This window comes from Cherax quadricarinatus, chromosome 26 (assembly GCF_038502225.1).
Source record: "Cherax quadricarinatus isolate ZL_2023a chromosome 26, ASM3850222v1, whole genome shotgun sequence".
In the NCBI taxonomy this organism is placed as follows: Eukaryota; Metazoa; Arthropoda; class Malacostraca; order Decapoda; family Parastacidae; genus Cherax; species Cherax quadricarinatus.
In genome coordinates this window covers 30,187,409-30,208,873 of record NC_091317.1, presented here as the reverse complement: position 1 = coordinate 30,208,873, position 21,465 = coordinate 30,187,409, and the positions used below count along the sequence as shown (strand labels likewise).

At 39.7% G+C, this 21,465-nt stretch overlaps 1 protein-coding gene across 1 annotated transcript in view; it reads right to left on the bottom strand.

Annotated features, from left to right (window-relative positions):
* Nucleotides 1-21,465, bottom strand: part of LOC128691736 (cytosol aminopeptidase) — a gene marked incomplete in the record, with an annotated part of 165,965 nt that overhangs the window by 125,990 nt on the left and 18,510 nt on the right. The window contains 1 exon segment of the mRNA XM_070088888.1: nt 19,641-19,753. Within this exon segment, the coding sequence (XP_069944989.1) occupies nt 19,641-19,753 (113 nt within the window).

Sequence of the window (21,465 nt, the reverse complement as noted above, 5' to 3'; positions counted from 1 at the left end):
GCAAATCATCCTCTTTTTCTTCTCAGCACTGTCCTTTGCACTTGCTTTCTTAGGACTCATGGTTAGAAGAAAGAAATCTGGCGAATTAACCGCACAAAACATAAGGAAATCACGAGAATTCCTTGGACCACGAAGGTAGCTCGGTAAGCACACGTGCACTGGTGAGCACTGTGGTGGTGTCAAACTAAATTATACGCAGTACAGTGGACCCCCAGTTATCGGCCGGTTTGGTTATCGGCCAACTCGGTTATCGGCAGGGTTTTTGATGCTTGGTTATCAGCTGTTTTGGACGTGTCCATCCGCCGGCTGGGGCAGCTTGCGCTTCAGTTTGACTTTATCTCTCGGTGGCTGAGGAGGCTTCTGCTCATACATCCAAACATTTCGCTTGTTTACCAGTGTTTTTAGTGGTTTTTCTTGCAGTACAACTATGAAATAAGTAACCATGGCTCCAAAGAAAGTTCCTGTGGTAAAGAGAGTGAGAAACACCATGGAATTTAAGCGTGAAGTGATAGAAAAATTCGAGAATGGTATGAAGGTGGTGGAACTTGCCAGGATGTACAGCAAGAATAAATCAACAATTACATCCATGTTGATAAATTAGACACATGTGCAACTCTTGGGTATCTTTATTGAGGAGACGTTTCGCCACACAGTGGCTTCATCAGTCCATACATAGGAGAAACTTGAAGAACAGGAGGAGAATGAGGTAATCAGTCCCTCAACCTTGAGTCGATGTGTTCAGTCCATCAACTCAAGGTTGAGGGACTGATTACCTCATTCTCCTCCTGTTCTTCAAGTTTCTCCTATGTATGGACTGATGAAGCCACTGTGTGGCGAAACGTCTCCTCAATAAAGATACCCAAGAGTTGCACATGTGTCTAATTTATCAACATGTCGGTTCTCTGAACCATTCATCTACAAATTACATCCATCCTGGCAAAGAAAGAACAAATCAAAGACGCTAATGTTGCAAAAGGAGTAACTTTTCTAACTAAACAAAGGACACCGATAATGGAAGAGATGGAAAAGTTATTATTATTGTGGATTAAGGAAAAAGAATTAGTGGGAGACAGTGTAGTGGAGTCAATCACTTGTGAGAAGGCACAGTAGTTGCACGAGGATCTTGCAAAGAAAATGCCTGGAACAAGTACTGCAGTTTGTGAATTTAGGGCCAGCAAAGGATGGTTTGATAGATTTAAGAAGCGTAGTGGCATACAGTGTTGTAAGGCATGGCGAGGCTGCAAGTTCTGACAAATGTGCGGCTGAAAAGTATGTTCACGAATTCCAGGACTATGTAAAGGCTGAAGGATTCGAACCCCAACAAGTTTTCAATTGTGACGAAACAGGCCTGTTTTGGAAGAGAATGCCAAACAGGACCTACATTACCCAGGAGGAAAAGGCACTGCCAGGACACAAGCCTATGAAAGACAGGCTTACTCTTTTGTTGTGTGGTAATGCTAGTGGGGATTTCAAAGTGAAGCCTTTACTTGGGTATCACTCAGAAAATCCCAGTGTGTTTAAGAAAAACTAGGTCATGAAGAATAGATTGTGTGTGATGTGGAAAGCTAATCATAAGGCATGGGTCACAAGGCAAATTTTCAAAGAGTGGGTTAATGATGTGTTTGGCCTAAGTGTGAAGAAATACCTCCTGGAAAAGAAATTGCCGCTCAAGTGCCTCCTGTTACTGGACAATGCTCCTGCGCATCCTCCAGACTTGGAAGACCAAGTCTTTAGGGACTTCGGTTTTATAAAAGTGAAATTCTTGCCTCCTAACACCACTCCTCTCCTCCAGCCCATGGACCAGCAGGTCATTTCTAATCTCAAAAAACTCTACACAAAAGCAGTGTTTCAAAAGTGCTTTGAAGTGACCTCGGACACTCAGTTGACCCTAAGAGTTCTGGAGGAATCACTTCACTATCCTCGACTGCATAAGCCATATTATAGGTAAGGCTTGGGAGGGAGTGACTTTCAGGACTTTGAACTCTGCTGGGAGAAAACTGTGGCCAGATTGTGTCCAAGAGAGAGATTTTGAAGGATTTGAGACTCACCGTGATCCTGACCCTGCCAACCCTGTGGACTCTATTGTGTCTTTGGGGAATGGGGAAGTCCCTGGGGTTGGAGGTGAGTGGTGAAGATGTAGAAGAGTTGGTGGAGGACTACAGGGAAGAGCTTACCACTGAAGAGCTGCAAGAGCTTCAACTTGAACAGCAACAGACTGCAGCTGAGGAACTTGCTTCAGAGGAGGAAGAGGGAGTGAAGGAGGTGCCTTCTTCAGAGATTAAAGAGGTGTGTGCAATGTGGACCAGGGTGCAAGCTTTTGTAGAGAAACACCACCCTGACAAAGCTGAAACAAGCCATATCTGCAACATGTTTAGTGACAAAACCCTGTCCCACTTCAGGGAAATCTTAAAGAGATGCCAGAAACAGAGCACTCTGGACAGTTATTTTGTGAGACGGGTCCAGTGACTCTCAAGCTGGTTCTAGTGGCATTATAAGACAGAGAAGGGAAGTAACCAAAGAGAAGGCATTGCTACCTAAAGTCTTGATGGAGGGGGATTCCCCTTCCAAACACTAACTCCTCCCTCTTTCCTCCTCCCTATCTTCCACAAGCCAGCATTAGCCTTCAATAAAAGTATGTAATACTTACATAATTGTAAAAAAAAATTATTTTTTTGTGAATATTTTTGTTTGAAACGAATTAATGTTATTTCCTTTAATTCTCATGGGAAATATTAATTCGGTTATCGGCCATTTCGGTTATCAGCTGACCTTCAGGAACGGATTACGGCCAATAACCGGGGGTCCACTGTACATAGTATTATTGTTATTATATTGTTATTAGTATTTATTATATGTAATTATTATTATGTATTATCATTATTAGTAGTACATACATATTATTATTATTAATTTAGGGACCTGGAGCACAGATCCAATTCCCAAGATCAAGAGCCCCTCACCATGTACATAATACTACTACTACTACTACTACTACTACTACTAATAATAATAATAATAATAATAATAATAACAATAACAACAACAACAACAACAACAACAACAACAACAACAATACAGTGGAACCTCAAATATCGAACCGTATTTTTGTAAGTGCTTTTATAAGTGTATTTTTGAGGGTCTGAAATGAACTAATCTAATTTACATTATTCCTGATGGGAATAAATTCGTTTGGTAACAGCATTCAAACAGCCATCTGGAACGAAGAAAGTTTGATATTTGAGGTTCCACTGTAATAATAATAATAATAATAATAATATTATTATTATTATTATTAAAACAATAACAATAATAATAATAATACAATATAATAATAATAACAACAGTAAGGAGAAACTTCAAAAAGCTGCCAGTAGTTGGCACCACCATCAGCAAAACATTGGTAACCATTACAAGTACACTTTTCACCTGACTAGACTTAAGAAGTCTATTAGTATTATGTTAAGTCTGCCCAAAATGCCTCAGCATGATAGGGGCTTTCTTTGCTCCAATCATATTACTAGTACAGGAAGGCCCCACTTATACGGCGGGTTAGGTTCCAGGCTACAAAACATTGGTAACCACTACAAGTACACTTTTCACCTGACTAGACTTAAGAAGTCTATTAGTATTATGTTAAGTCTGCCCAAAATGCCTCAGCATGATAGGGGCTTTCTTTGCTCCAATCATATTACTAGTATATGTAAACACACACTGCAACCTTTACAAAGAAATAAATATTTTATTTATTTATTTATTTATTTATTTAACCCTTTCAGGGCCCACAGGCCCTCTCAGAGACTTGTTCTCCAGGTCCCCCGAAATTTAAAAAAAAAAAAATTATTTTCTTCTTATGAAATGATAGAGAATCTTTACCTGATCATAACGATACCAAAAGTGTGAAATTTAATGGAAAACTTACGGAATTATGCTCTCGCGAAGTTAGCGGTCTCGACAATGTTTACGCATCAGCGATTTTGCCCAATTTGAGCCCTATTTTCCGCCAATTCTAATGTACTAGTCGACAAAAATCATAACTATTTTGCTAGAACTCCATTTTTTTCTATCGAATGAGTACAAGAAACCACCCATTTACCGATTTCAACTATCCAATACAGTGGTCAGAATATAGCAATTTTGCCAATTTCACACAAATTTCAAAAGATGCCAATTTCCAAATAGGGTCCAGAATAAACAAAACATTCCTGGAAGTAAAATAACATTTCCTCTGTTCATTAGTCACGTTCCCTGGCCCCTCTTACATTTCTTTTGCTTTCCACTTTGAATTTTTATTCTCACAAAAAAAAAAAAAAATTTACTGTTATGCAGACTACTGCATTAGTGTAGAAATGGTATAAATAATATCAGTGCACTTGTGAAAGAATATTAGACTCACCAGTTGATGTGTATTGGATGCTTAGCATGATTTGTTTACTTTTGAACTTTGGTAAAAATCGAACATTTTTGCTACTTTGAGCTCAATTTCAAGGTACTTTTCATTGTAAAACCAGTCAAAATCATCTCAATTTCTGTAATGTCTTCCATTCTATACAATGAGACCAGGAAAACTAGAATACAACAATAAATACCATACGAAAATATAGTGCAAATTCGCTGTTTTAATCCAAAAACACGGTCAAAGTTTTTTTTTTCATTGCGCACTGTGTGCTGCAGGATTTTTTTTATACTGCGCACAGTGACCACATAGACCCATTCTTTCACATGTAGGCCTACCAGCTTTCTCTCACTTGATTTGAAGGCGCTAGAATTTATGCGTACTAGTACGTCATGGACACTGGCACGTAAGCCGTACTAGTACGGCCGAAACCCTGAAAGGGTTAAGGAACCCCCCTTAATGGGGAAGTTCACATCCAGAAATTTCGTCTGTATCCAGAAGCAAAAAATCAATCGAACGACGGTTCATATCCTGAAAAATTCACATGGTGGGGCATTCGTCAGCCGAGGTTCCACTGTAACTGGGGATGACCAGTACTGTATCTACTTTAAGAATGATCAGTACCAGTGCTGGCAGTGACTAGTACTGTACCTCAGATAAGTATGACAAGTCCATGTGCTGGCAGTGACTAGTACTGTACCTCAGCTAAGAATGACCAGTCCATGTGCTGGCAGTGACCAGCATTGTATCTGAACTCAGAATGACCAGTTCGTGTACTGGGAATAAGTAGTACCTGTGCTAGAAACAACTAGTGCCTGTGATAGAAACCACCAGTACCTGCACCTGCCTGTGCTGGAAACACCCAGTACAGTGGAACCTATGTACTCAAACAGCTCCCTACTCGAACAAAGCTCAGCACTCGACCAAGCAAACACAACCTGCCAGAACTTTGCTGTAAACTAATTCATGTTTCTTTGCATTTTTTGGCGTTTTTTATACAGGTCTCCCTCCTCATCTGCGAGGATTAGGGGATCAAGAACCTCGCGAATGTTAAAAATCGTGAATGTTTGGTGCCCCAATATATTGTAGGGAAATATAATACAATACTGCTTCCTTAATCTATTGAACCATGAACAATCATAAAACACATGAAAAAATGTAAAATATTGTACTAGTGCCAGCCCTTTGGTAAAGAAGGTGAGAAAAAACATAGAATTCAAGAAAGGACTCGTAGCAGAGTACCAAAGTGGAGGAGGAAGAGGGAGGGAAGAATGTGCCTTCTTCAGTGATTCTACGATATGTACGATACTGAAGCAGCACAAGGAGATAAAGGCTATAGTGCCAGCCAGCGATAAAGTGTAGCATTAACAATGTAGCAAGTAACTTAAGCGATTAATTGATAGAAAAAGGACAGCACGAACCTAACTCCTCCAATGTTGTTGGAGTTATACAGGGTGACAGACAACACAGCCATCTCTGCTGCTGCCTCCACCACCACTATGTAAGCCTTATGCTCTCAATGGCCCTTATACACCCAACAACAACAAAGCAACACTTGTGACATACTTAATAACATATTTTATGCATTCTAGAGTATATGTCATGTTTCCATGTTTTTTTTTTTCTCAACAATTCGGCCGTCTCCCACCGAGGCAGGGTGACCCAAAGAGAAAGAAAATCCCCAAAAAGAAAATACTTTCATCATCATCATTCAACACTTTCACCTCACTCACACATAATCACTGTCTTCGCAGAGGCACCCAGAATACAACAGTCTAGAAGTATATACGTATAAAAATACACAATATATCTCTCCAAACTGCCAATATCCCAAACCCCTCCTTTAGAGTGCAGGCATTGTACTTCCCATTTCCAGGACTCAAGTCTGGTTATATAAAATGTTGTTATTGTTGTTTATTATGTCATATTAGATGAATTGTGATAGATAAATAAGCCATAGAGTTGATATTTGTGTCATATTGAAGAACTACAGTGGACCCCCGCATAGCGACTTTAATCCGTGCAAGAGGGCTCATTGTTATGCGAAATGATCGGTATGCGAATGAATTTTCTCCATAAGAAATAACGGAAATCAAATTAATCCGTGCAAGACACCCAAAAGTATGAAAAAAAAATTTTTACCACATGAAATATACATTTTCCTACACACAAAGAGAAGGATACATGCACAATAGTAGAGTAGTACATGCACAATATATATTGTGCATGTACTACTCTACTAAATGAAGAATAAATGACACTTACCTTTATTGAAGATGCAGCAATGACTGATGAGACACTGTGTCCTGGGAGTGCCTTTTCCTCCTGAGTACTGTAGGTCCTGTTTGGCATTTTCTTCCAGAACAGGCCTTATCACACTGTGTATGCCACTACGATTCTTAAATCTCTCAAACCAACCTTTGCTGGCTTTAAATTCACCAATATGAGCACTAGTTCCAGGCATTTTTCCCTGTTCACCTGGGTGTTAGTCGACTGGTGTGGGTTGCATCCTGGGAGACAAGATTAAGGACCCCAATGGAAATAAGTTAGACAGTCTTCGATGACACTGACTTTTTTGGGTTATCCTGGGTGGCAAATCCTCTGGGGTTAATTGTTTCTTGGTATTCTCAATAAGCCACACCAACAACGGTGCTACAGCAGCAGCAGCAGCAGCTGACAGTGCTACAGCAGCAGCAGCAGCTGACAGTGCTACAGCAGCAGCAGACGATGCTACAGCAGCAGCAGACGGTACTACAGCAGCAGCTGACGGTGGTACAGCAGAAGCAGCAGCTGACAGTGCTACAGCAGCAGCAGACGATGCTACAGCAGCAGCAGACGGTACTACAGCAGCAGCAGACGGTACTACAGCAGCAGCAGCAGCAGCTGACGGTGGTACAACAGCAGCAGCAGCTGATGGTGCTACAGCAGCAGCAGCAGCTGACAGTGCAGCAGCAGCAGCTGACGGTGGTACAGCAGCAGCAGCAGCTGTACCACCAATAGTAGCGATGGTTGATTGGGGTTTATTATACAACCTGGCCAGCTCGGAGACACGCACTCCACTTTCATACTTATCAATGATCATTTTCTTCATCTCTATAGTAATTCTCACCCTTATTGCTGTAGGGTTGGCACTAGAAGCTTTCTTGGGGCCCATGGTCACTTATTTTGCAGATAAAAATCACCAAAAACACTGTAATAATATGAAATGTTCCGATTGTATGCTTGGATGTTACCGCGGAGGCTGGCTGGTAAACAATGCCACCAGTGGCACATGTGAGGCTGGCTAAGGGCGCACATTGGACGCGTCTCGGACGAACAGCGGTGAGCGGGTTTTTGAGCGGTATGGGAGGCAAAATTTTTGCGATAAAAGCGAGCGGTATGCGGATTAAACGTTATGTGATGCCGACGGTATGCGGGGGTCCACTGTATCTTGTTGAAGAACTATCATATTGAAGAACTATCTCCAAATAAACTCTGCCCCCGCCACAATTCCTAACATATGTAATGACGTATTTTAAATATGATTGGGTGACTGGGAATTCGCTAATGTTTGAAGCCTGTGAAAGTGGAAAACACAAATGTTGAGGGAGACCTGTATTATCTGTATAAATAAGTCACCATGGGGCCTACGAAGATTAATGATAACTATCAACCAAAAGAAAATTGGTTAGGAAGAATTTGTTTGATACTCGAACGGATCGGCACTCGAACAGCCTTCTGGAATGAATTAAGTTTGACCACCGAGGTTCCACTGTACTTGGGCTGAGAACAACCAGTACTTGTGCTAGGAACAACCAGTACTTGTGCTAGGAACAACCAGTAACTGCAAGATCCCAGGGGTGACTTAAAATTCTGTGCATGCTTTTGAGCTCTCACTAAAACATCATAACTTCCTTGAAAAGTTAAACAGATTCTCACAACTTCTCTTAAGGAACTGCACAAGCATTAAACATCTTTCTGTTAATTCAATGTACTGGAGAAAGTCACAGCTTCATAAACTTAAGATTACTGAATGTTCAAACAATTCCTTCATAATTCTCACAAAAAGTGAGAAATTTGTAAAACCTTTTGGGTGTCAGCTGAATAGATAATACATTTCACTCATAATAATCTCTTAAGTCATGCACAGCATCTTATTATAAAGATAAATACAAGGTTGGGGATTTCAATGCTAAAGTGGGTAAAAATGTTATGGAGGGAGTAGTAGGTAAATTTGGGGTGCCAAGGGTAAATGTAAATGGGGAGACTTTAATTGAGCTATGTGTAGAAAGAAATTTGGTAATAAGTAATACATATTTCATGAAAAAGAGGATAAATAAATATACAAGGTATGATGTAGCACGTAATGAAAGTAGTTTGTTAGATTATGTATTGGTGGATAAAAGGTTGATGGGTAGGCTCCAGGATGTACATGTTTATAGAGGGGCAACTGATATATCAGATCATTATTTAGTTGTAGCTACAGTTAGAGTAAGAGGTAGATGGGAAAAGAGGAAGGTGGCAACAACAAGTAAGAGGGAGGTGAAAGTGTATAAACTAAGGGAGGAGGAAGTTCGGGCAAGATATAAGCGACTATTGGCAGAAAGGTGGGCTAGTGCAAAGATGAGTAGTGGGGGGGTTGAAGAGGGTTGGAATAGTTTTAAAAATGCAGTATTAGAATGTGGGGCAGAAGTTTGTGGTTATAGGAGGGTGGGGGCAGGAGGAAAGAGGAGTGATTGGTGGAATGATGAAGTAAAGGGTGTGATAAAAGAGAAAAAGGTAGCTTACGAGAGGTTTTTACAAAGCAGAAGTGTTATAAGAAGAGCAGAGTATATGGAGAGTCAAAGAAAGGTGAAGAGAGTGGTGAGAGAGTGCAAAAGGAGAGCAGATGAAAGAGTGGGAGAGGCACTGTCAAGAAATTTTAATGAAAATAAGAAAAAATTTTGGAGTGAGTTAAACAAGATAAGAAAGCCAAGGGAAAGTATGGAGATGTTAGTTAAAAACAGAGTAGGGGAGTTAGTAGATGGGGAGAGGGAGGTATTAGGTAAATGGCAAGAATATTTTGAGGAACTTTTAAATGTTGAGGAAGAAAGGGAGGCGGTAATTTCATGCACTGGCCAGGGAGGTATACCATCTTTTAGGAGTGAAGAAGAGCAGAATGTAAGTGTGGTGGAGGTAAGTGAGGCATTACGTAGAATGAAAGGGGGTAAAGCAGCTGGAACTGATGGGATCATGACAGAAATGTTAAAAGCAGGGGAGGGGGATATACCAGGAAAAGTATATGGTAGGGTTATAATTGAAAGAATTAGAGGTAAGACAGAATGTAGGATTGCGGATGAGCAGGGAGGCTTCAGAGTGGGTAGGGGATGTGTAGATCAAGTGTTTACATTGAAGCATATATGTGAACAGTATTTAGATAAAGGTAGGGAAGTTTTTATTGCATTTATGGATTTAGAAAAGGCATATGATAGAGTGGATAGAGGAGCAATGTGGCAGATGTTGCAAGTATATGGAATAGGTGGTAAGTTACTAAATGCTGTAAGGAGCTTTTATGAGGATAGTGAGGCTCAGGTTAGGGTGTGTAGAAGAGAGGGAGAATACTTCCCGGTAAAAGTAGGTCTTAGACAGGGATGTGTAATGTCACCATGGTTGTTTAATATATTTATAGATGGGGTTGTAAAAGAAGTAAATGCTAGGGTGTTCGGGAGAGGGGTGGGATTAAATTCTGGGGAATCAAATTCAAAATGGGAATTGACACAGTTTCTTTTTGCTGATGATACTGTGCTTATGGGAGATTCTAAAGAAAAATTGCAAAGGTTAGTGGATGAGTTTGAGAATGTGTGTAAAGGTAGAAAGTTGAAAGTGAACATAGAAAAGAGTAAGGTGATGAGGGTATCAAATGATTTAAATAAAGAAAAATTGGATATCAAATTGGGGAGGAGGAGAATGGAAGAAGTGAATGTTTTCAGATACTTGGGAGTTGACGTGTTGGTGGATGGATTTATGAAGGATGAGGTTAATCATAGAATTGATGAGGGAAAAAAGATGAGTGGTGCACTGAGGTATATGTGGAGTCAAAAAATGTTATCTATGGAGGCAAAGAAGGGAATGTATGAAAGTATAGTAGTACCAACACTCTTATATGGATGTGAAGCTTGGGTGGTAAATGCAGCAGCGAGGAGATGGTTGGAGGCAGTGGAGATGTCCTGTCTAAGGGCAATGTGTGGTGTAAATATTATGCAGAAAATTCGGAGTGTGGAAATTAGGAGAAGGTGTGGAGTTAATAAAAGCATTAGTCAGAGGGCATAAGAGGGGTTGTTGAAGTGGTTTGGTCATTTAGAGAGAATGGATCAAAGTAGAGTGACATGGAAAGCATATAAATCTATAGGGGAAGGAAGGAGGGGTAGGGGTCGTCCTCGAAAGGGTTGGAAAGAGGGGGTAAAGGTGGTTTTGTGGGCGAGGGGTTTGGACTTCCAGCAAGCATGCATGAGCGTGTTAGATAGGAGTGAATGGAGACGAATGATACTTGGGACCTGACGATCTGTTGGAGTGTGAGCAGGGTAATATTTAGTGAAGGGATTCAGGGAAACCGGTTATTTTCATATAGTTGGACTTGAGTCCTGGAAATGGGAAGTACAATGCCTGCACTTTAAAGGAGGGGTTTGGGATATTGGCAGTTTGGAGGGATATGTTGTGTATCTTTATACGTACATGCTTCTAAACTGTTGTATTCTGAGCACCTCTGCAAAAACAGTGATAATGCGTGAGTGTGGTGAAGTGTTGAATGATGATGAAAGTATTTTCTTTTTGGGGATTTTCTTTCTTTTTTGGGTCACCCTGCCTCGGTGGGAGACGGCCGACTTGTTGAAAAAAAAAAAAAAAACCAGGTACACTCAACAGACTTATCCCCCTATAATTTTTGCACTCTCTTTTATCCCCTTTGTATACTAATCCTTGCCTCTCAAGGCACAAATATTCCCTTGAAGGAAAAATGGTCAAAGGTTTGCACATTACTTGTCCTGAAGTACTGGAGAAGAGAACAGCACAATATATACAGGGGGACAGAAAATCAGTACAGTCATCCAGTCATATCTGTCTTGTTAGACATCAAATTAAAGGTAAATAGTAAGACAGGCTTATTTAGCAAGGAAAGGGAATTACCTGAATGCTAAATAAACATAAGATGCATGTTAACCCTTTCAGGGTTTCCGACGTATGTACTAGTACGTCAGAAAGAGGGTAAGGTACCTTGGGATTGGCAGAGAGCATGCATAGTTCCATTGTATAAAGGCAAAGGGGACAAAAGAGGGTGCAAAAATTATAGGGGGATAAGTCTGTTGAGTTGTAGGTAGTAGGTTGGTAGACAGCAACCATCCAGGGAGGTACTACCATCCTGCCAAGTGAGTGTAAAACAAAAGCCTGTAATTGTTTTACATAATGGTAGGATTGCTGGTGTCCATTTTTCTGTCTCATAAACATGCAAGGTTTCAGGTACACCCCATCTTACTACTTCTACTTACACTTAGGTCACACTACACATACATTTTTTTTTTTATTATTATCACACCGGCCGATTCCCACCAAGGCAGGGTGGCCCGAAAAAGAAAAACTTTCACCATCATTCACTCCATCACTGTCTTGCCAGAAGGGTGCTTTACACTACAGTTTTTAAACTGCAACATTAACACCCCTCCTTCAGAGTGCAGGCACTGTACTTCCCATCTCCAGGACTCAAGTCCGGCCTGCCGGTTTCCCTGAATCCCTTCATAAATGTTACTTTGCTCACACTCCAACAGCACGTCAAGTATTAAAAACCATTTGTCTCCATTCACTCCTATCAAACACGCTCACGCATGCCTGCTGGAAGTCCAAGCCCCTCGCACACAAAACCTCCTGTACATACATGTACAAGCATATATATACACACCCCTTTGGGTTTTCTTCCATTTTTCTTACTAGTTCTTGTTCTTGTTTATTTCCTCTTACCTCCATGGGGAAGTGGAACAGAATTCTTCCTCCGTAAGCCATGCGTGTTGTAAGAGGCGACTAAAATGCCAGGAGCAAGGGTCTAGTAACCCCTTCTCCTGTATATATTATTAAATTTAAAAGGAGAAGCTTTTGTTTTTCCTTTTGGGCCACCCCGCCTCGGTGGGATATGGCCGGTGTGTTGAAAGAAGAAGTCTGTTGAGTTGTAGGTAGTAGGTTGGTAGACAGCAACCGCCCAGGGAGGTACTACCGTCCTGCCAAGAGAGTGTAAAACGAAAGCCTGTAATTGTTTTACATGATGGTAGGATTGCTGGTGTCTTTTGTCTGTCTCATAAATATGCAAGATTACAGGTACGTCTTACTACTTCTACTTACACTTAGGTCACACTACACATACGTATAGAAGCATATATATACACACCCCTCTGGGTTTTCTTCTATTTTCTTTCTAATTCTTGTTCTTGTTTATTTCCTCTTATCTCCATGGGGAAGTGGAACAGAATTCTTCCTCTGTAAGCCATGCGTGTCGTAAGAGGCGACTAAAATGCTGGGAGCAAGGGGCTAGTAACTCCTTCACCTGTATATATTACTAAATTTAAAAGGAGAAACTTTAGTTTTTCTTTTGGGCCACCCCACCTCAGTGGGATATGGCTGGTACATTGAAAGAAGAAGAAGTCGTCTGTTGAGTATACCTGGTAAAGTGTATGGTAGAGTTGTTAGGTAAGACGCATATGCAACAGTTAGGTATCTTTATTTCAAAACGTTTCGCCTACACAGTAGGCTTCTTCAGTCGAGTACAGAAAAGTTGATAGAAGCAGAAGATACTTGAAGACGATGTAATCAGTCCATCACCCTTAAAGTTTTGAGGTGGTCAGTCCCTCAGTCTGGAGAAGAGTATTGTTCCATAGTCTGAAACAATATGGAGTTGAAGCGACAGGATGGAGCCTTATGTACCACCAAGAGGTGAGATGTAGGCCACTAGTAGAGGTAAGAATGAAGTCGTTGGGAGGTCAGGTCCCTCTCAAATCCAGCCATTCTCACTAGTAGTAGTAGTCAAAGTTGATTTCAGGTCTGTACCAAGATACCCTTGTGTTGCAGTGTCTGACAGAGTGAACATTAATATGGTATAAAATACCGACAGGTTGTTAGGTAAGACACATATGCAACAGTTAGGTACTCGACTGAAGAAGCCTACTGTGTAGGCGAAACATTTCGAAATAAAGATACCTAACTGTTGCATATGTGTCTTACCTAACAACCTGTCGGTATTTTATACCATTTTAATGTTCACTCTGTCAGACACTGCAACACAAGGGTATCTTGGTACAGACCTGAAATCAACTTGGACTACTTCTACTAGTGAGAATGGCTGGATTTGAGAGGGACCTGACCTCCCAACGACTTCATTCTTACCTCTACTAGTGGCCTACATCTCACCTCTTGGCGGTACATAAGGCTCCATCCTGTCGCTTCAACTCCATATTGTTTCAGACTATGGAACAATACTCTTCTCCAGACTGAGGGACTGACCACCTCAAAACTTTAAGGGTGATGGACTGATTACATCATCTTCAAGTATCTTCTGCTTCTATCAACTTTTCTGTACTCGACTGAAGAAGCCTACTGTGTAGGCAAAACGTTTCGAAATAAAGATACCTAACTGTTGCACATGTGTCTTACCTAACAACCTGTCGGTATTTTATACCATTTTAATGTATGGTAGAGTTACTGTATTATTGAAAGAATTAAGAGCAAGACGGAGAATAGGATAGTAGATGAACAAGGAGGCTTTAGGAAAGGTAGGGGGTGTGTGGACCAGGTGTTTACAGTGAAACATATAAGTGAACAGTATTTAGATAGGCTAAAGAGGTTTCTGTGGCATTTATGGATTTGGAAAAGGCGTATGACAGGGTGGATAGGGGAGCAATGTGGCAGATGTTGCAGGTGTATGGTGTAGGAGGTAGGTTACTGAAAGCAGTGAAGAGTTTTTACAAGGATAGTGAGGCTCAAGTTAGAGAATGTAGGAAAGAGGGAAATTATTTCCCAGTAAAAGTAGGCCTTAGACAAGGATGTGTGATGTCACCGTGGTTGTTTAATAAATTTATAGATGGGGTTGTAAGAGAAGTAAATGCGAGGGTCTTGGCAAGAGGCGTGGAGTTAAAAGATAAAGAATCACGCTTAAAGTGGGAGTTGTCACAGTTGCTCTTTGCTGATGACACTGTGCTCTTGGGAGATTCTGAAGAGAAGTTGCAGAGATTGGTGGATGAATTTGGTAGGGTATGTAAAAGAAGAAAATTAAAAGTGAATACAGGAAAGAGTAAGGTTATGAGGATGACAAAAAGATTAGGTGATGAAAGAGTAGATATCAGATTGGAGGGAGAGAGTATGGAGGAGGTGAATGTATTCAGATATTTGGGAGTGGACGTGTCAGCGGATAGGTCTATGGAAGATGAGGTGAATCATAGAATTGATGAGGGGAAAAGGGTGAGCGGTGCACTTAGGAGTCTGTGGAGACAAAGAACTTTTTCCTTGGAGGCAAAGAGGGGAATGTATGAGAGTATAGTTTTACCAACGCTCTTATATGGGTGTGAAGCATGAGTGATGAATGTTGCAGCAAGGAGAAGGCTGGAGGCAGTGATGTCATGTCTGAGGGCAATGTGTGGCGTGAATATAATGCAGAGAATTCGTAGTTTGGAAGTTAGGAGGAGGTGCGGGATTGCCAAAACTGTTGTCCAGAGGGCTGAGGAAGGGTTGTTGAGGTGGTTCGAACATGTAGAGAGAATGGAGCGAAACAGAATGACTTCAAGAGTGTATCAGTCTGTAGTGGAAGGAACGTGGGGTAGGGGTCGGCCTAGGAAAGGTTGGAGGGAGGGGGTAAAGGAGGTTTTGTGTGCGAGGGGCCTGGGCTTCCAGCAGGCATGCATGAGCGTGTTTGATAGGAGCGAATGGAGACAAATGGTTTTTAACCCTTTGAGGGTCGACAGGCCCTCTCCGAAACTCGTTCTCAGGGTCGGTCAAATTTAAAAAAAAAAAAAAATTATTTTCTCTTATGAAAAGATAGAGAATCTTTTCCCGATCATAAAGACACCAAAAGTTTGAAATTTGATAGAAAACTTACGGAATTATGCTCTCGCAAAGTTAGCGGTCTTGGCGATGTTTACGCATCGGCGATTTTGCCCACTTTGAGCCCCATTTTCGGCCAATTTCACTGTACTAGTCGACAAAAAACATGAATATTTCGCTAGAACTCCATTTTTTCTATCGAATGAGTGCAAGAAACCACCCATTTATGAAATTCAACTATCCAGTACAGTGGTCAGAATTTAGCAATTTTGCCAATTTCACACAAATTTCAAAAGATGCCAATTTCCGAATAGGGTCCAGAATAAACAAGAATGACATTCCTGGCACTAAAATGACATTTCCTCTAGTCAATAGTCACGTCTCAAGGCCCCTCTTATATTCTTTTGCTTTCCACTTTGAATTTTTATTTTCACAAAAAATATAAGATTTACTGTTATGCAGACTACTGCATTAGTGTAAAAAATGGTATAAATATTATTGGTGCACTTGTGAAAGAATATTAGACTCACCAGTTGACGTGTATTGCACGCTTGGCACGATTTGTTTACTTTTGAAGTTTGGTAAAAATCGAACATTTCTGCTACTTTGAGCTCAATTTCAAGGCACCTTTCATTGTAAAACCAGTCAAAATCATCTCAATTTCTGTAATATGTCTTCCATTCTATAAAATGAGACCAAGAAAACTAGAATACAACAATAAATACCATACGAAAATACACTGCAAAGTCGCCGATTTATTAAAAAAAAAATGGTCAAAGTTTTTTTTTTCTCATTATGCACTGTGTGCTGCAGGATTTTTTTTAGACTGTGCACACTGACCACATAGACCCATTCTTTCATGTGAAGGCCTACCAGCTTTCTCCCACTAGATTTGAGGCCGCTAGAATTTATGAGTACTAGTACGTCAAAAACCCCTAAGCGTAAGACGTACTAGTACGACCAAAACCCTCAAAGGGTTAATACTTGACGTGCTGTTGGAGTGTGAGCAAAGTAACATTTATGAAGGGATTCAGGGAAACAGGCAGGCCGGACATGAGTCCTGGAGATGGGAAGTACAGTGCCTGCACTTTGAAGGAGGGGTGTTAATGTTGCAGTTTAAAAACTGTAGTGTAAAGCACCCTTCTGGCAAGACAGTGATGGAGTGAATGATGGTGAAAGTTTTTCTTTTTCGGGCCACCCTGCCTTGGTGGGAATCGGCCAGTGTGCTAATAAAAAAAAAATAGTACAGCTTATGCACCAGGGTTATTGACGTACTAGTACGCCTAAATTCTAGCGCCTTCAAATCTATTGTGAGAAAGCTGGTAAATCTACATATGAAAGAATGGGTCTATGTGGTCAGTGTGTACAGTACAGAAAAATCCTGCAGCACATAGCGCATAATGAGAAAAAAAAAAACTCCGACCGTATTTTTGGTTTAAAACAGCGACTTTGCAGTGTATTTTTGTATGGTATTTATGGTTGTATTTAGTTTTCCTGGTCTCATTTTATAGAATGGAAGACATTACAGAAATTGAGATGATTTTGATTGATTTCATAATGAAAAGTACCTTGAAATTGACCTCAAAGTAGCAGAAATGGTTGATTTTTACCAAAGTTCAAAAGTAAACAAATCATGCCAAGCGTCCAATACACATCAACTGGTGAGTCTAATATTCTTTCACAAGTGCGCTGATATTATTTATACCATTTCTACACCATTTATACATTAATGCAGTAGTCTGCATAACAGTAAATCTTCTATTTTTTGTTAGAATAAAAATTCAAAGTGGAAAGCACAAGAGATGTAAGAGGGGCCTGGGGATGTGACTAATGAACAGAGAAAACATTATTTTAGTGCCAGGAATGTCTGTCTTGTTTATTCTGGACCCTATTTGGAAATTGGCATCTTCTGAAACTTGTGTGAAATTTGCAAAATTGCCAATTTCTGACCACTTTATTGGATAGTTGAAATCAGTAAATGGGTGGTTTCTTGTACTCATTTGATAGAAAAAAATATAGTTCTAGTGAAATAGATATGATTTTTGTTGACTAGTACACTGGAATTGGATAAAAATAGGGCTCAAAGTGGGCGAAATCGCCAATGCGTAAACATCGTTGAGACCGCTAACTTCGCAAAAACATAATTCCGTAAGTTTTCCAACAAATTTCATACTTTTGGTGTCATTATGATCGGGAAAAGATTCTCTATCATTTCATAAGAAAAAATAGTTTTTTTTTCCGAAAAATTTTCAACCCTGAGAATGAGTTTAGGAGAGGGCCTCTTGACCCTGAAAGAGTTAAATGTTCCTATGTCTTGTTATAGAAGTTACGCAGTCAATGAGTTTTTTCACTTGCTGTATGTGCAGTAAATATCCTGATGTTGGAACGGAGAAGTTAGGTAAAGTCACTGGATTCCTTGAAATCAAGTGTAAGCTGCTGCCTTGGAAGTGCTCTTCATCATGCATGTACTGTCAATAACCTTTAACCCTTAAGCTGTCCATCATGTACTAGTACTTCATAGCGATCAGCGTCTATGATATAATTCACAACACCCTCAAATTTGTCGATTGCAGCAAATTTTGTCCCATGTAAAAAACAATGAGTCTGTGTGGTGGGTGTGCACAGCATCAAAAAAATCCTTCCCCTGCAGTAATGGGAATAGTTAACCTCTGAAGCTGTGTTTGGCATAAAATAGTAATGATGGGACATTTTTTTTTTAGGCTGGTTTTTATTGATGGTTTCTTTGTGCAACCAGATAGACCAAATGACATAATAAGTGACACATAATTTTGGTCAGCAGCTGTCAAGCAGAACTACATTACTGAAGCCAGGTCCCTTGCATAGTTCTACATTTGTCACGAGCTCTACTCACTCAGATAAGCAATGAGTGATAAATATTGGCTTAGAAATGAGAGAATGGGTCTGTGAAGCGAATATGCAGTTGTGCACAATATAAATAATGGGAAAAACAAAACTCCGTGTATGATTTAAAATAGTGACTTCGAGGTGTATTCTTACATGGGTTTTAGGGTTTTATTGGTAGATTCTCGGTATCAATTGATGGCATGATAGACACACTACTAAAACAGAGATGATTCTGACTGGTTTCAGGACTGGAAGTAGCTTGAAACTGAACTCAAAGCAACAAAAATATTCATTTTTTGCCGATATTCTTGAGGACAGGTAAGGCCTCCCTTACACCTCCAGTCCATTTCATGGGTTTTTAATTAACAGGTCTGATTCAACTACAGTACTATTGGGATGCTGTAAACCATGACCAATCTTTTGTGGTTATATTTTATTAAATAGAGTAAATCTTCTGAGGAAGTGACTAATGAACAGAGGAAATGGTTTAGTACCAGGAATGTTTACACTGTTTATTTTGGACTATTTTTTTAATTATACTTTTTTTAATTTTGTGTAAAATTGGTCAAAATACAAAATTCTGAGCACTTTACAGGGAAGTTGAAATAGTTGAAGGGGCAGTTTCCTGTGATCATTTGACAGAATGGAAGGCATACTAGAGAAATAGCTACAAATTTGGTTGAATGGAGCAAAGAAATTGGCTTAAAATAGAACTCAAAGTGGGCAAAATCACCAATGTGTAAATGGCACCTAGACTCCTAAATTTGTGCTTGCATAATTACAACAAGTTTTCCATCAAATACAGCCACTCCTCACTTAGCAACGTACTCATTTACTGACCACTCAGACTTATGACCAGCTCTCCAACCAATATACAAACCAAACTAATGCATATTAGAGTCGATTTCCTCTATTCTGTTTATTACGGTATACAGTAAACTACTGTATAAACATTTAAAAATATATCAGAAATGTTATAAATGGTGCCAAGGTGACATTAAAAAAATGTCTAAAGATGGCTGACACAAACCCACTACCAGTATAGTATGGTCCTCGCTTAATTACCACTTCGCTTACCGACCTACTCTTAGGAATGGAACCCCGTCGTTAAGTGAGGAGAGGTTGCATCGTACTTTTGGTGTCATTACCTTCAGAAAAGGATTCTCTACCATTTCAAAAGATTTTTTTTTTAAAGTGGACACTAAGCGCAATATTAATTTTGGGGGTCTGGATAGTGAAAGGGTTAGACCCAGGATTAGAAAAAAAAAATCAAGTATAACTTATTTCCACTTCAGTCATCAATGCGTGCCATTACTGTATTATCAAGAAACAATGAAGTCATCTTGGTACTTACTATTGCAAAAGACGTGTGATGTTTCCTGAAGACTGTGTGTTGATGCTAGCAGCAGCTTCAGTTAAAACCTCCTCACCACTCTTGTTATTGTAAATGCCAACTACCACACCTGCCTGCAAATAGGGATAATACAGTAATGTATTATAAAGCTTTTCAGATATCATAAACTTCCAGTAATGTACGTATTATTACAATGCATTACAGTGCTGTACTTTTTGTATAATTCTCTAACAATTTATAGAAAAGAAGAGAGAAAAAGAAAAATCTAGGTTTTTTCTGAAGTTATCGGGGGAAGTTAAATTTTGCACTGTTGTATTCCTACACATCCTACTTATGTAGGAGGTATCTGATCAGACAAGATCACCAATAATCATAACAATCAAGTTAAGTGGTAAGCCTGACAAGATTAATAAAGTAGAAGATTTCTCTCCTAACTTGACACCCATGGCTCTTACTCCTGGAAGGAAGGAAGAACAGTTGAATAAAGAGCACTGCTGCACCATGCTGTATTGAAAATTCTGGACTTTTTTCTTATGAATGCCAATAATAATCAGATTAAATTCATACACTAAACTCTCGATAAAATGGCCCTCAATATAATGGGCCTCAATATAGTGGACTTCGATATAATGAACCTGTATATTACACTTTTAAAATAAAGGTCAAAACACACTGGATAAATTGTATTTTTATCTCTTATTCTCAATGTTTACTGCAATACACAGCAAATGGCAAATTGTGTATAGTGTTATATCAGGTATACAGTAGAGTACTTAAAGGCTTTTCTGCTATTTTTTTTTTATAATTGTTCTGATCTGAGAGAGAGACTAACAGTTCCCCCCCCCCCCCCCTTTCTGCATTAGTCCATTATATTGAGGGTTAACTAAAATGAGTCCAAATTTGAAATAAAATTATTATCCAGACCTAATTTAGTAGCTAATATTCACAAATTCTGAATTTGTAGAAACCTCTTGGAACTTAACCCATGAAACTGACACATGTGCAACATCTAGGTATCTTTATTGTAGACATTTCGCCATCCAGTGGCTTTATCAATACAAATTCCAGGACATAATTTGAAGACAGTAGAACTATATACAGTGGAACCTTGACTTACGAGCTTAATCCGTTCCAGGAGCTAGCTCATAACTCAATTTACTCGTACATCAAATTAATTTTCCTCATTTAAATTTATTGAAAAGCCATTAATTAGTTCCTGCACTCTTGAGAGATGAGAAAAATGCACGAATATGATGGTATTATCAACTGTACAGCTTATCTATCACAATTCATCTAATATGTTGGAGTGTGAGCAGGGTAATATTTAGTGAAGGGATTCAGGGAAACCGGTTATTTTCATATAGTCGGACTTGAGTCCTGGAAATGGGAAGTACAATGCCTGCGCTTTAAAGGAGGGGTTTGGGATATTGGCAGTTTGGAGGGATATGTTGTGTATCTTTATACGTATATGCTTCTAAGCTGTTGTATTCTGAGCACCTCTGCAAAAGCAGTGATAATGTGTGAGTGTGGTGAAAGTGTTGAATGATGATGAAAGTATTTTCTTTTTGGGGATTTTCTTTCTTTTTTGGGTCACCCTGCCTCGGTGGGAGACGACCGACTTGTTGGAAAAAAAAAAAGAAAAAAAAAAAATAGCACAGAAACACAATATATACTCTAGAATGAATAAAATAGGCCATAATATGGTGGCAGCAGCAGTGACAGAAGTGTCCGCCGTTTCTGTCCCAATTTGACCGTAGTATCTTCCCACGTTCTTACTGTAAGAGAAAACAGAGTATTTTTGTGGCTAACTGCAGTAGATCACTAG